This window comes from Homalodisca vitripennis, chromosome 8 (genome assembly GCF_021130785.1).
Source record: "Homalodisca vitripennis isolate AUS2020 chromosome 8, UT_GWSS_2.1, whole genome shotgun sequence".
NCBI lineage: Eukaryota > Metazoa > Arthropoda > Insecta > Hemiptera > Cicadellidae > Homalodisca > Homalodisca vitripennis.
Genome location: NC_060214.1, coordinates 110,753,530 through 110,768,380, shown reverse-complemented (window position 1 = coordinate 110,768,380; position 14,851 = coordinate 110,753,530). Strand labels below are relative to the sequence as shown.

The following is a 14,851-nucleotide window of genomic DNA, read 5'->3' as shown; positions in this document are numbered from 1 at the left end:
ATGCTGAAATTAGATAAAAATAACCGATTTATTACAAGTTTACCCCGACTGTGATTGTTCAATCTCAAGTTTCTTTAGAACAAAGTAACCATTCAACAATGAAACAAATTATTTTTAATCTAAAGTTTAGTAGAGAGAATTTTGAAACACTCTGTATACTAATTCTCATTATGCTAAGGTAAAATGCTTGAAGCAGCATTTTTTCTTACCCAAATCACCTTAGAATGACTCGGTTTGCCATCCAATACCACACATGTGTTATTAGTACATCTCACCATAACTCGGGACTTTTAAAAAAACACAACACTAAACCAGTGTCAATCTGTCTGTATTTGGCTGGCATATATTACAATCCGGTGATGTGGATCAACATAAGGGATAAATTAGATAACAAAAGCTGAGTGAAATTAAAAGAGTTTGAAAGGGCATCCATCGAAGGTTTCGGTTATGTCTTCTTCTTTCCAGCGTCCTTGAGTCCTGCTCCTGCGTTGAATTTGAAGAAAATGATGTCTCCGTCTTCGACGACGTATTGTCGACCCTGCTGCCTGTACTTGCCTGCTGCCTGTAACAATCACAAATTAATCAGGACGTTAATTAAATTATGTTTCATTTTTACACATCAAACATTACTCAACAACAATACGTATTACGTTGACAGATTTACGATCATAGTGAACAGTAATTAATACACCATTTTTTTGTTTACCCATCACTGTTGTGAGACACATCTGTCAAGGTGAATGTGTATAAACCTCAGTGTTCTGTTTATTTATCACATCACATCAATAAAGTACATTAAAATTTCAGTGGGATAGGAATACTACTCAACGTAACGGGTTTTTTTTTTTTTTTTCGTTGGGATATTGGGGTGGATTCAGAGATCCTCACACGTCAACCTGAGCTTATTGTGTGCCCCTTTGATGTTAGAGGGGTAAGCCTATCTTTGTGCCCTTAATTAGGCTAAGAAGCTTTTCCCCGATACTAGCATCTGGTTCGTCGCCTGGTTGTTTATCACCGAAAAGAGCCCTTCTCCTTGCTCCCAGTCTCTCACAGTCCAGTATTATGTGTTTTTAAACTAGGCTTTACAGAGGTTCTATAACTCTCAAAATGTTCCGCAGACAGACAGACAATCATACAGAAAATTTTAACACCTACCAAGAGAAATTCTGCCTACCTGCTGAGTGACAGGCTTCAATGACACTCAGCCTAATTCCGTGGCTGGACATGCACCGTCATAGAACTCACTCTTGTCTCCTTAGAAGACATTTCAGGCAAAATTTAAGTCAACATATGAAATCTCCCTCAAATTACCACACGATACATTCACATTTTTGTTCACAACGATGTTGAAATAATAATTCCAGTGAACAACAACGTACTTTTAACATTACCTTTCAACTCGATTATTATTTCCTTTTTCTCTACAATAAATTATGAATGGCACAGTTCAAATCTCATACGATTGAGTTCACTTTGTTTACAAATTTAATTTGTAATTTTTCTCAATTGCTATCATGGTAACCCATAAGACCAATGCAAATATTCGAACAATATATATATAATTTCAATAAACATTGAATCACAAAAAGTACTTGCTCCGCCGGGAGTCGAACCCGGATCTCTCACTTGCCGGGTGAATGTGCTACCATTACAACATAGAGCGCTTACTTTTTCCGATTTAATTATTTTGTATTTGGCTGTATCTGTCACATATGCGTTTAAATAAGCAAACTAACGTATGATCGGAAGACCAAATACCTGTCAAACGACTTTTATTTACATTAAATTGTATAAATGGAAATAGCCTTATTTAATTTCAATAAACATTGAATCACAAAAAGTACTTGCTCCGCCGGGACTCGAACCCGGATCTCTCACTTGCCGGGTGAATGTGCTACCATTACACCACAGAGTGCTTATGTTAGTTTGCTTATTTAAACGCATATGTGACAGATACGGCCAAATACAAAATAATTAAATCGGAAAAAGTAAGCACTCTATACAATTATATATATATATATATATATATATATATATATATATATATATATAGATATAGATACATAATAATATATGTTTATATTTATAGAGAATCTATATATGTACAACACAATGTACGACGTATAGATAAAATAAAAATTAGCGATCGCCTGTTTTCTACTGAGCGGTTTACGTCAGCGCACAGAACAATTGCGTTGACAAATATAGACATGGAAATACGAACATCAATTTAAACATTATTTAAAAATCACGTTATTTTGTTACTATATGTTTATACATAATTTTTACACACAAAACTGCAAAAACACGTTTCACCAATCGGTAATTTGCGTACTGCCGATCAGTAATCGTCCGCGAATAGACTTATATTTAGATTCGAGATTCTACTTCCGCATATCCGTAGTTGAAATATTGTGAAATCGTGATTTTTCAAGCGTATTCAAGCACTTTTGGTGGTATCACAATCGAGTGAAAAAAACCCACGAGATTCAATATCGAAAACGATCCATCCCAAGTAAAATTTCCAGGAGCATTATAAAAAACTCACGCACGTCTCATGCATAATATAGAGCCCAAAATTCATGCATAATACACGGTTTCAGATCCACATCGTGGTTCCGAATACATCCCACTGACGGCCAATACACGAAGAATGCATCAGAACGTTATCTGAAACGCAGGACTGTTAGTACGCGATCTACAGAATAAGTACCTAGACACCAGTACCAGAACAGTACCTTCTGTAGTCGCACCCAGAATGCGAGCACAATTAACGTTATCGATTACTGGCTCCTAAATATTTTGCGACATCCTTTACGATAATGCAGGGATACAATCACCACATCACGACAACACAATAAAAAACGCACGAAATGCTGTGGTTCGTCACAACGTGTTCCGTTACGTTATAGTCATGACACAAGGCTCACACAGTTCGAACCGTTCGACCGATCGTCAGGTGTGCGGAGAAGTCGTTCGGATAAATGGGAGAACTGAAGGAATTTCCAGCCGTCGTATGCCGCTCTGACGACGAAAAGTGACGTGCGTGGTTGTTCGGTTGGCTGACGACAACATTTAGAGCCCTTTTAGGCTACGGCCACACTCACAGTTTTTGTCGCTGCGTCAGAATCGCAACGATAGGAGAATCTCTGTTTAGAATGGAGTTAAATGGGAGCCGGCCACACTGGCCGTCCTGCGACGACGGCAGCGATTCGAACGCAACATGTAGCGTTTTTCGGTCGCTGCGACGAAAACGCAGCTTATGTTATCAAATGAAGGTGGCCACACTCGCCGTTCCTGTCGCAACTTGTCCCTCCCCCACTCTTCTTACTTCCTATACCATTTCAGTCACCTCACTCTATTTGTGACCGTCTTTGACAAGTGTCTTCTTTGTTGTAATAATTCTATTAGTTAAAATGTTTGACACCGAACTATTTATTAACGAGGTGAGCATCCGTCCTCCACTTTGGGATCTTAAATTAAAGGACTACAGTAACCGTGATTTAAAATCTAAGCTATGGATTTGAGGTGGCCAGGATAGTGCTTTCGAACTGGGAGCAGATGACTAATGAGGAAAAAAATAAAGAAGGTGAGTAAAAATTTTAGTACTTGAAATAATAATGAATTTATTTTCATAAAAACAAGACCATTTTACAAAAAATAAGCAATGACTGAAAAACTAACCTAACCACATTTTCCAGTAATTGTGCAAGTAGAGAGAATATTTAACTGCTTAAAAAAATTTACTCCAGTCTTCCGTGAAAAATCGTAATCGCTCCCTGTAGCGTACAAAATAAAATGTAGGACTGTAAGGTTTTACAGAAATTACTATAATTTTAGCACAACAATTTACTAAAACTATCAATGTTATGCACACATTACATGAAACTGAACAGCATTTGAATATTATAAATAAAAATAATATAAATATGATGTGTTCATATCTAAGGGAGTTTCAGTTTATAAAGCAGTAATGTACACTTTTATCAAGCTCATTTACAAAACTTTCCTATATTATTAATGGCATACTTAAGAGTAAGTTATTTAAATCATGTCAAATTGCCAAGGAACGCTTCCAGCGGGGGATGTGAAATAATTGGCGAATCTATCGCGGATTGCTTTTGCAGTCAAAGGGGCGCCGCCAGTGCCCAACACGGGTATGTCTTCTAAAGGACAAGACAGGGTGTCTTCAAACTGAAAACCGTCTCTTACACGTACAAAGTTGTGTAAAACACATGCGGCTTGAACAACCTCTACAACAAATTCTGAGTCCAAACAAATAGCACCATGAAAAACTCGCCATTTGTTAGCAAGTAAACCGAAAGTGCATTCAACAAATCGACGAGCTCGTGAAAGCCGATAGTTAAACAATATTTTTTGTGTGGTTACATTTCTTTTAGCATATGGCCTAAGAACATGTTGAGTCATTGAGAAAGCTTCATCTGCTACAATGACGAAAGGCATTTGGGTGTCATCTTCAGAATCAGGCAATCTTTGATCATTTGGTATACTAAGTTTTCCCTTAACTAGCAGATTGTGCAAGGCAGACTGTCTAAAAATATATTAGAATCACTATTTTTTCCGTAACTACCAATATCAATTGCAGTAAAACAATAGTTTGAATCAACCAAAGCAAGCAACACAACAGAAAAAAAATTGTTTGTAGTTGAAATACTCCGAGCCACTTCCTTGAGGATTCACTATTCGGATATGTTTTCCGTCCAAGGCTCCTATGCAGTTTGGAAAATTTGCACGAGTATTGAAGCCATTGGCAATTTTCTTCCCATTCTTCGGTATTTGGCAGTTTCATAAACTTTTCTTTCATAGTAGCCCATAAAACCGTGCAAGTTTCTCTGATGAGTTTACTTATAGTCGATCTACCAATTCGGTATTCAAACGCGAGAGATCTGAACGTGTTTCCTGTAGCAATAAACCTGAAACAAATAACAAAATCTGTAGATATATATTTTATCTCACAGTAATAAGACACTGTGTTAGTTGTTCAAGTTTATTATTGGGGACTTGAACATAAAACCCAACCCCCCCCCACCTGAAACGAAACAAATCTAACTTTTTGGACTTTTCTGGTTGGTTAATGTAATTTACATTACTAACATGTATCCTTGATAAAGTATATAATTGCATAAACTGTCTTTATTACAGTAAAGGAATTGCAAAAAAAAATGGAGATCACTACGAGATTGTTTTTGCGAGGGAGATGAAAAACTTGAAATTACCTAGTGGCAGTAGCCAAAAGAAGAAGAAAAAGTATGTGTACTTCGATCAACTGCTGTTCCTCACTGCGAACAACACTGACAGGAGGTAAGAATTAATAAGAAAATATTAGCAAATCTGTTAACCTAACCTAACCTAACCTTTTTCAACTTGTTTTTTTTAACAGGTTTAACTTGTTGTAGGTAAAAAATTTGAGAGTTTAACTTTTATCCTGAACTCAATGGTGAAGAGCTATTTTCTTGCAGGACAACCACCAATGTTCCTGATGAGCAACCCGACATTGGAAACGAAAATGCGGCTACTGAAGAAAACAACGAAGATTTGACTGAGGTAGTTGCTTCAGAACCAGCAACACCTAACCAAGTAGCGCCCAACCAAGCAGCGCCTAACCGTATCAACAAAAAATATCGACAGACTCCCTTTGAAATGGCCGTACTTAAACATTTGACAAATGCAAAGCAAGCCAACGATGAAGAAGAAGAAGCTGATAAGCACTTTCTACTATCCTTTTTGCCTATGTTAAAAAACCTTCCTGTTGACAAAAAATTGTGGGTTCGGATTGAAATTTACGGAAGTTATGCAGCAAGCCTTGGCAGTAGAACGCTATAACCCCTCCCCCTGCATTTTTTGCCCACTCAAGTCACCAGTGGCAGCAGCTACCAAACGTCCCTAATCATCCCCAATATAACTACCCTAATTGGACGGATGCTTCTCCAAGAGAGCGCCAGGCTAACATTCAGTCCCCTACCACCCTCTGAATCGCTTAGTAACAATAATTCGGATGTGTTTAGTGTTTTTGAAGAATTGTAATTGGACTGGACACCTTCATTGCAAAAGTGTTAATTATTTTTACTGCATTATTTAAATGTAAGATTACATAACCTCTTGCATTACAAATATTACTTGTTTGATTTGATATTTTGCTATCTCATTTACCTACAACAACAAATACAATTATAATCTATTACAAATAACTATTAAAGTAATGGATTTAAAATTATAATAACATGAAATTTGTTCTGAGGTTAAGTGGTAGAGACGACTGAACTTCGCCTCCTTAAATTTTCCTTTTCCATTTCAATATAAAGTAGGAACGTGGAATAATTGATAACGTTGAAGCATTTAATATATTTTGTCAAATGTTATTATAATATCAGAGTAATTGTCACATTTTGTTACGTACCTCAAAGTTACAGCTAAGCGTTTCCTCTGCTGGTATACTCAGACGTAGTCTGGTGTCTTGTTTTGACAGATCATCTCTCACTAGAGCTAATAGTTCATCAAACGATGTGGCACTCATTCGAAAATAAGAGAAGAACTTTTTCATTATCATTACGCAAAAAACTCATTAATGTATAAAAACTGGCCTTGGCTCAAACGCACTGTGTTCATTGGATGAATAACCAAATCTTCTCTTTCTTTTCTTTTTCAAATAAGATCTAACAGCTAACACTAGTAATAAGTCTGCTTCACTTAGAGAAGACATCTTTGCCACTGAGATCTGCGTTTTTGACGGCGAGTGTGGCCCATGTCTGCGATTCTGACGCAACGTCATCGTCGCATGCGATTCTGACGCAGCGACAAAAACGGTGAGTGTGGCCGTAGCCTTATGCATGCGTTTTTGTACGGACGATAAAAAAACGCACGTTTTTAAATACATTGGACCATATGAGCGACTTTATGCACTGTCGTCCGTTTTTACAGCTCTTGCGTTCGACGTGCGTTTCTAAAACATGTCGCAGTGTTTTAGAAACGGACGTCAAACGCAGGGACGGACGTTTGCTCAAAGTACACGGTAGTATATGGTCGCATTTATGCAGACGCACGTCAAACGCGCGTTCCCCACTCCAAGCCGCAGTGCAGCCAACCGCCTGCACTCGTGTTTTCTGCACTGTGGTAGTTCTGCCAGGCTGTCACTTTGTCTTGTCTGACCACGTTTTCTTATGTTGCGCGTAGTTTAGTGTACAATGGAGGGAATTAATACAGAGTTATTAATGGATGAAGTTAAGAAAAGAGAAGCGATTTGGAATTCTTCTTCGGAGACTTACAAGGACCGAGTACTGAAGAAAAACCAGTGGTCACAACTATGTTCTTCTGCTCTAATTTCGAAGACCAGACTCCTAAAGAAAAGGCTGCAACATGTAAGTTGCTCCACAAGCACCACACAACTCAAAATCTTCCCACAGTGGAAATACTTTCAGTGAAATGAATAATGGACCCCAGTCTACTCTGTTGTCGTCTTCGCAGACTGCACCCATTGCACAGGTTCTGGAGAATTGCACCCTGAACATTGAAAGTTCTATTAGTTGTTCTAATATGTCAGTTGTAGACTCCAATTTTAGTGAAAATGGCTTTAATTAAAATACTTGGAAGACATTTAACTGTAACTGACTTAATAGTAATATTGAATTAAATAAGAGAATAAAAATAGTAATTTTATTAATTATTGCCACCTTAAATCTCTATAAAATAATAATATTATTATTACAATAATATTATTGTGGTAGCACTGCTACCCCCACCATCAATCTTTTGCATAAGCACGACAGAAAATTCAAGACGCACGATATAAAACTGAAACGCACGTTACAAAATTTACGGTCCGTTTTTTTAACGTCCGTACGAAAACGCATGCATAAAAGGGCTCTAAGTTGAGTTTACACTGGCTGAAACCGCACATCTCCGTTCGCACACCCAAAGTGGACAATTAAGAAGCGAGCACCCATGGTGGCGAACGGGATGGCGGATCAGAACTAAACCTAGAAGGAAAAAAAACACCGTGGATAGCGTGATCAGAATCATTTACTTGTTTGGAGGTCACCAACACAGAGAAGGAAAAAAAAAATCTTTAACCAAGATAAGATCCTTTCGCTCGAAATAACAATATTGGCCTGACAAAAAAAAAACTCATTACTACCCCAAAATTTCTGTCGTGTCTCAGGTGCACCTGGATAAAATAAAACATTAGGAACGGCCATAATTTAAAACAAGAACTGCCAATTCCACCCGGTATCCTTCGGCTAAGGGCGGGCTCCCAATGTAAACCAAGAAATAAAACTAAATAACAAAATATAAACTGTAATAACTGGCAACAATAACATAATAAATAAATAAAACAAACAGCACGGTATCACAGTTGTTTGACTAGGTATATTCAGCTCATCATGGAAGCAAGTTTTCCAACAGAGCAGGAAAACCTTGGAATCTGATGTCTGCGACCACCCATGATGAAAAGGCAGCAGGAGGCAAGATTTCCTCTCCGGAACCTCGTCAGTGAGAAACGTAAAACTTACGCCAGCATGTTTGTGGGAAAATTAAAAAGGAATTAATAAAATAACTTGAAAAGGCAAAATTTTATTACAAGTACTTCCTCTAACATGCCAGAATTTCAGAAGTTCCTTGCCACTCTGAAAAGGATGTGCAGAGCGCTCTGAAACAGTACAGTCAGTGCCTTCTGCAGCAACAACGAACAACACTTACATATACTATATAGAGACACGTACATGAGCCGGGGAGATAACTGGGCTCAAGACTTTGAACCGGCTCATGGCAAGTAAAGTCGCGAGAGAATTTACACGACTACTGTCGTATAATTTGAACAAGATAAGCAATTTTATTCACAAGAACAGTCGCAAATAGCTGCTACAGTTGTATCGCTGGTTGTGTCGGGAGTCAACACGAAGTCAGTTCACACAAGGGCATTGATGTGTCGGCAATGTTTATGATTGAAATTTTAGTAGGAAACTGCTCTCCAGTTCTTGGAAACAACTGTCTGACACCGGTTGCGGCAGCGTTTGCGAGAACTCTTGCACTTGTTTAAACAGCCATTTTTACAATCGGACACGAACCTTGGCGCAATTGTTTGTTTGTGTAACCGTGTGTTAACGGACGAGCGGTAAGCGGTGGGCGCTAGATTGGGCGGGGACTTATGTTTCTTCTGCCGCTCAGCCCTCAGCTCATTCTGTCATCGTTGTGCAACATGTCGGACGCAAACGCACCCTTCTTGGCGTTACTTGTTGTACCTTCTTCTAGAAAAAGGTAACCTATCAGACCTAGTAAAAATCGAACTGATATTCTGGTGCACTCAAAAGATCGCTCTGCCGCTTAGATCGTACCACTTATACAGTGCCACGGTCTGGGATAAGCGGTGGACCGACTTTAATTGTCCAATGCATTGTTACGTGTTTTTTATCGCGGGGGGGGAGGGAGGGGGTTCTTGACGGCAAAGGAGTAGAACTAACCACGATAAACGCACGTTGTCTTGAAGAGTGGTTGTTGCTATCAAATAACATCAGGGATAGAGTAGTGGTCTAGTTGATGCGGAATTGCAGTGGGTATTTGTTACCCAAGGTAGAAAAAGAAGCAATTTTTCCACCTTGCAAGATCTCTATACTTTTAGAAAGAAATAGGGTTATTGTAGTTCTTTGATTAATTACAATTTTTATCCATCAATTTGATGGATGGTATTTACTTTAATTGTATCTACAAACACACGCTACCCTCCCTTAAATTTAAATATTAAATATTTTGAGATTTGGTGTTTGATAATACTTGTTTTTGAGATTTGGTGTTTGATAATACTTGTTAACATATATTGTTTCTTCTCGAACTCCTACTATCCCGGCTGTCATAAAGTCTGGTACACGACCCGTGTCGCAGTGCCTTCACTGAATCAACTCTTAAAGAATGTACTATCAGTGCATAACCATGCCGAATGTCACTCTTCATTGTTTGCGTATTGGAAAAAAAGTATTTTTTCACCTCACTGAAAATAAATACATTTTATTGTAATGAAACAATCGTGGACTGTAACATTGTTGGTAACCAAAGTGACAATTTACGAATTTTACACCCAACAATTGGCAGAGAAAATCGTTGCTAGGCATTAAAAATTCATTCCAACTCTGAAGAGCGAGCAAATCAGACGTACCGTACAAATTTACCCACGACCATCGATAAACCAGTGAATACTGATCAAGTTAAAAATCTATAAGTGCACCAGCTGAATCCAAAATGAACGGAAAGTTGTACTTGTGCTTTTTTCTCATCATGTTACACCTGTGTCAAAGCTGCCCGATCAACAGCAGCTGCAACGAGGAGCACGGCAAGAAACCGGTAGATTCCCGGGAAGATCAACTGCAGGATGAACCGCCTGCAGACGGCGGTGACGAGAAACCTGCAGAGACGACTGCTGCAGCACCTGCAACGACAAAATCGTCTACAACTGCCAAACCGAGTAGTGGAACCGTCCTGACCCATTCTGCAGTGCTGCTCCTAGCCTGCCTCGCCATTGGAAAATTGAAATACGTGTGATGTTCGTCCCTGCTAAATCACAAGTGTCCAAAATCTTTTGTGACTTGTCCTGCGAAAATTCTTTGTAACTTATTTTTGGAACTGACTGCTTAAAGCAAATACATTGCTGTTATAACGCATTTCATGTCTTTTTTTATTCCACTAGGCCTAGAACCAATCAACTGATTGAAAAAAAAACTAATCATTCACGTTTTGAAGAATGGATTTTAGGAAAAAGTTCTAAGTTTAATTCACACGACCTTGCTAGTAATCTCAAAGGGGGGAACAAAAGGGAATCTCGTGAACAAATGGAATATGAAACAAATTTAAATTAGGTTGAACATTTTTTTAATTTCCAATTTACTAATGGGTATAGTTAAGTGCGGTGGCATGTTGACTGCGGCACATCTTAGGACATGCTGATTTGTTAAAGCAGTCACTATCCACACAGAATACAGCTGCAGTGGTACTAGATGTATTATAGCTAGACAGTTTGATTTGTTTTACTGAAAAATAGCCTCAACCTTAAAAAAAATTCTTTGAAATCCAACGTGCTAAATTTCGCACTGCGCCCAGTGGACTCCCAATGTGGGTCAGCCGTCATGTTGGCAGATTCCATATTGGAAGAAGTCTACTCCGCAAAATTCTTTGGAATACTCTTCGACCGAGGGTTGACATGGAATAATCACATTGACCATGTGTGCGCCAAACTGCCCTCAGGAATATGTTTTGAGGTCCTTGACCCGGTATTGCCCCAGTCAGGTTTTGATTGCGGCATATTATGGGCTAATTCGCTCTCACCTTTCCTATGGAGTGGTGTTGTGAGGGGCCTGTGCAGGCAATAATTTTCTGAGAGTCTTCAAATTACAAAAAAATCGATTCGTATTATTGCAAAGTTGAATTTCAGAGTCGTGCAGGACAGCATTCAAAAATTTGCAACTATTGACATTGCTCAGTCTCTACATTTTAGAAACATCTTTTTCTAAATGTTTGTCTAAATGTGCCCTAACCAGGGGACGTGACATACACGGGTGTGAGACTAGAGGCAGAGATAACTACCGAACTGGAAGACACAGAACGGTGGTTTATGAGCACTTGCCTTCGCAGGCAGTTGTTCATTTCATCAATAGATTACCAAATTCTATGAAAAACGCCCAAACGCCCAAGGCGTCAAAAGCTCGTCTTAAGCGCTTTCTGGTGTCAAAGGCATTCTACAGCGTTGACGAGTTTCTGGCGTTTAACTGAGAGACCGCCCAATTCGATGACTGACTCCAGCGCTGGAAGTGGGTTGAGATTGGCGAAGGATGAATGAGACTGGAATGTATGAAAAATTATGTTGGTTGTAATGTGGTATGAGAGTTGAAAATTTATAAATAATTATGACGTCTGCCATACAATGTGAAATTGTTGCGAGCAATTCAAGATTTGATTTGATTTGGACGACAAAAATATCTGCGGTACGCGTGCGTGTGTGTGCGCGCGTGTGGCGTTTTAACTGCCACGTCTTATTACACAAGTGTTAGGTTAAGAAGCAGTACTATTAAATGGGATAGTTATCTAACTTGGCTGTATTCTTTTAGGGGGAAGATGGGGAAAAGAACTACGATATTGACACTGTGGCGTATTTTGTTTTAATTACTCTCGAAACAATGCCACAGTTGTACGAATTCCCTAGCTCTCTTCTCTTGCAAACTCAATGGAACAGAAATAAATTGTTTCCAGCCCAATGTGGTCTATATTTTAGCACCTTTATATTGATGAGGAAATAGTCGTGCCTGACTCCAACATCTCAACTTTTCCATCCCCAAACTCATGATTTCTAAATTTGGCTGGAGAGAATCCTCTCAAGGTTTTGGGTGAGCTTGAGGGGGTCTTCAGAAGAAATTACATTCCCACTGTACGCTTAAAAGGCACAGGCTTTTGAATTCCAGCAGAAGTTATGGCACTCTAGCTTAGACAATCAGATGTACTTTATCACCTTTGGTTGTCACTGATGGGCACTGAAAGAAATATCTACTTCCTACTTAAATAATGCCTATAATCTCATAGGCCCATAGCATAGCTACAATGAGTTACACTTGCCTATGTGACCAACTGTCACTAGAATCCGTAATGATCATTCATAGTTTACCCTCGGAAAGACTTTTGTACTTAGGTCGGATGATCAAAGGGCACTGCTATTTTTGTGTCAGCCACTTACCAACACTATAGGTAGTTTCAGACTTGAAATTTCGGTACTTTCTGAGTAAACGGAGGCCACCGATAATAAAAGGGATTTAGCAACTTCGGGTGGGCATTTACACAATAAATACTAACGGTTAGGTTAGGTTAGTAAACCTAAATCGCCTAACTGTGGTTTGAATAGGTGGCCTCCGTTTAATCAGAAAGTACCGACATTTTAATAATAATGGATAGGCTGCATTACAGCAAGGGTAAAAAATAAGGGTACTTTGGGATTATACCGACCACACCCAGACATGAATCGTTATTTCACATTTCGTTTCTACTGATTACTAGATTAGCGTAGAACAATATTTCGTCAATATAAAACAGGAATTGTCTTATCGCAAACACCTCCCCATCCTCAGACAGAGGTCAAAGTCGAGCGTCTAGTAGATAACGTGATTGCAGAGTCTCGCCGCCCGTTCAGCTGGTGCATCGCTTTGTTGTACTTCCGTGTTTTACCTCTACATTTCTCCAAACACAAAAATTCAACAAAAACAAACATTTACCAAACTAAACTTTTTATTAAAAATCACATTCCGCCACCCAAAATGCGAGTGCCTCCGGCCATCAGCGCGGGGCAGCACCGAAGGGTCGACGAAAGAAAAACATCCCTCGAGATAGTACCTATCAGTAAAATATCAAATTCTAGAGGGGCTAATCAGAAATATAAATTGAATTGTAATGGAAAGGCAATGATGTACCGTGCAAATCACGTGATGCCGCGCGGCCTGCCGTAATCAGGATTCTCGAGAAAGATAAGATAACAGCGACAACAATACCGATCACAATACCTGGAAATGCTTGTAAGTTTGTAATTTTGTAATTGAAGAGTTGTTTTTTCGTTCTATCATGTTTGTTTCTATAAATTTCTATTTTTGTGTTCTTCATACTGGTGTGGTCGGTATAATCCCAAAGTACCAAAATAAGTAATAAATGTAAGTACAATGTAGACTATTTTGTCTTATCTACAAAATGAGCATCCAAGATGGCACTCACCAAAAGCTTTCCAAACCTCTATTAAGTACTCCTTTTTTATAAAATCTTTGGAAATAGGCAAGAAATGTTTTTATGACAATAAGTAAATATTATAGCTGACTGGAGATAAGCACCTTGTAACATTATTTATAACAAGTTATGAAACTGTTATGAACTTTGCAGCAAGCACTAAACACTTTAACACCAGAGTATAGGTTTTCTTCATCAAATTAAAATAAAACACTTCAATATGTTTTAGCTGTTTTATCTGTGAGGCCTTCAATGAAAACATTGTCAGACATGGGCTGATGTATTATAAATAGTAATATAAACAAACCTATACTTAAATAAAAAAACATGTGATTTAAAACTACAAGGAGGTAAATTTTAAATGCTAATAGAGAAAATGATTTTGCATGTAAATAAAACTATTGAAAATGAATATAATCAACACGTAACAGACATAAACAAAGATTATATTAAAAACAGAAACAGTGAACTTTGAAAAAGTAAATGTTCATAATTTGATAAATTATTTAGGTTATTCTTAATAAAAAATGTTTTACGCATCAAGGTACTTCTTGTTTTGGGTTTCTTTTAATAATTCAAAATTTGAAAAATTGAGCCAGTTTTAATTGCATATTTTACAATGACGAATCTTTCTTCTTGTTGATGATTATTGACTTTCTTGATGCATTTGAAACTTTCTTCTTAATTTTGTCTGTATTAACTTTCTTTCTTTCCACTGCACTGTCTCCATTGTCTTTCTAGCTACAATGTTTTGTGTCTAGCGATGGGCTGATTTCAGTTCAGGTGATCCCAATGAACTGTGAAAGTACCTCCCAAGTGGTGACAATGTCTCTAGTGCCGCTGAAGATCAATAGGGGATCCGAATCCAACCTATGGTTAGGCTCGGATGAACGTTTGTTAAGCATCCTGCATGAGGTGGCTTTGCTGTCAACAGAACCCCAGGATCTAGGCTAGTGAAGTGATTGTGCCTCGGCCGGTGCCAGGCCGGGCATGGCCAGTTTCGACGGAATTGTACCACACATACATTCGTATGGGCTGTGGGCCTCCAATCCCACACCAAGCGACCCGAGCGTAGGAGAAAGAATGGTGCGAG

At 38.5% G+C, this 14,851-nt stretch overlaps 1 protein-coding gene across 1 annotated transcript in view; it reads right to left on the bottom strand.

The window, feature by feature from the left end:
• Nucleotides 1-307: 307 nt before the first annotated feature.
• LOC124367889 (obg-like ATPase 1) overlaps nt 308-14,851 on the bottom strand; it is a 90,244-nt gene continuing 75,700 nt past the window's right edge. The window contains 1 exon segment of the mRNA XM_046825079.1: nt 308-562. Within this exon segment, the coding sequence (XP_046681035.1) occupies nt 446-562 (117 nt within the window). The 3' untranslated portion in view covers nt 308-445.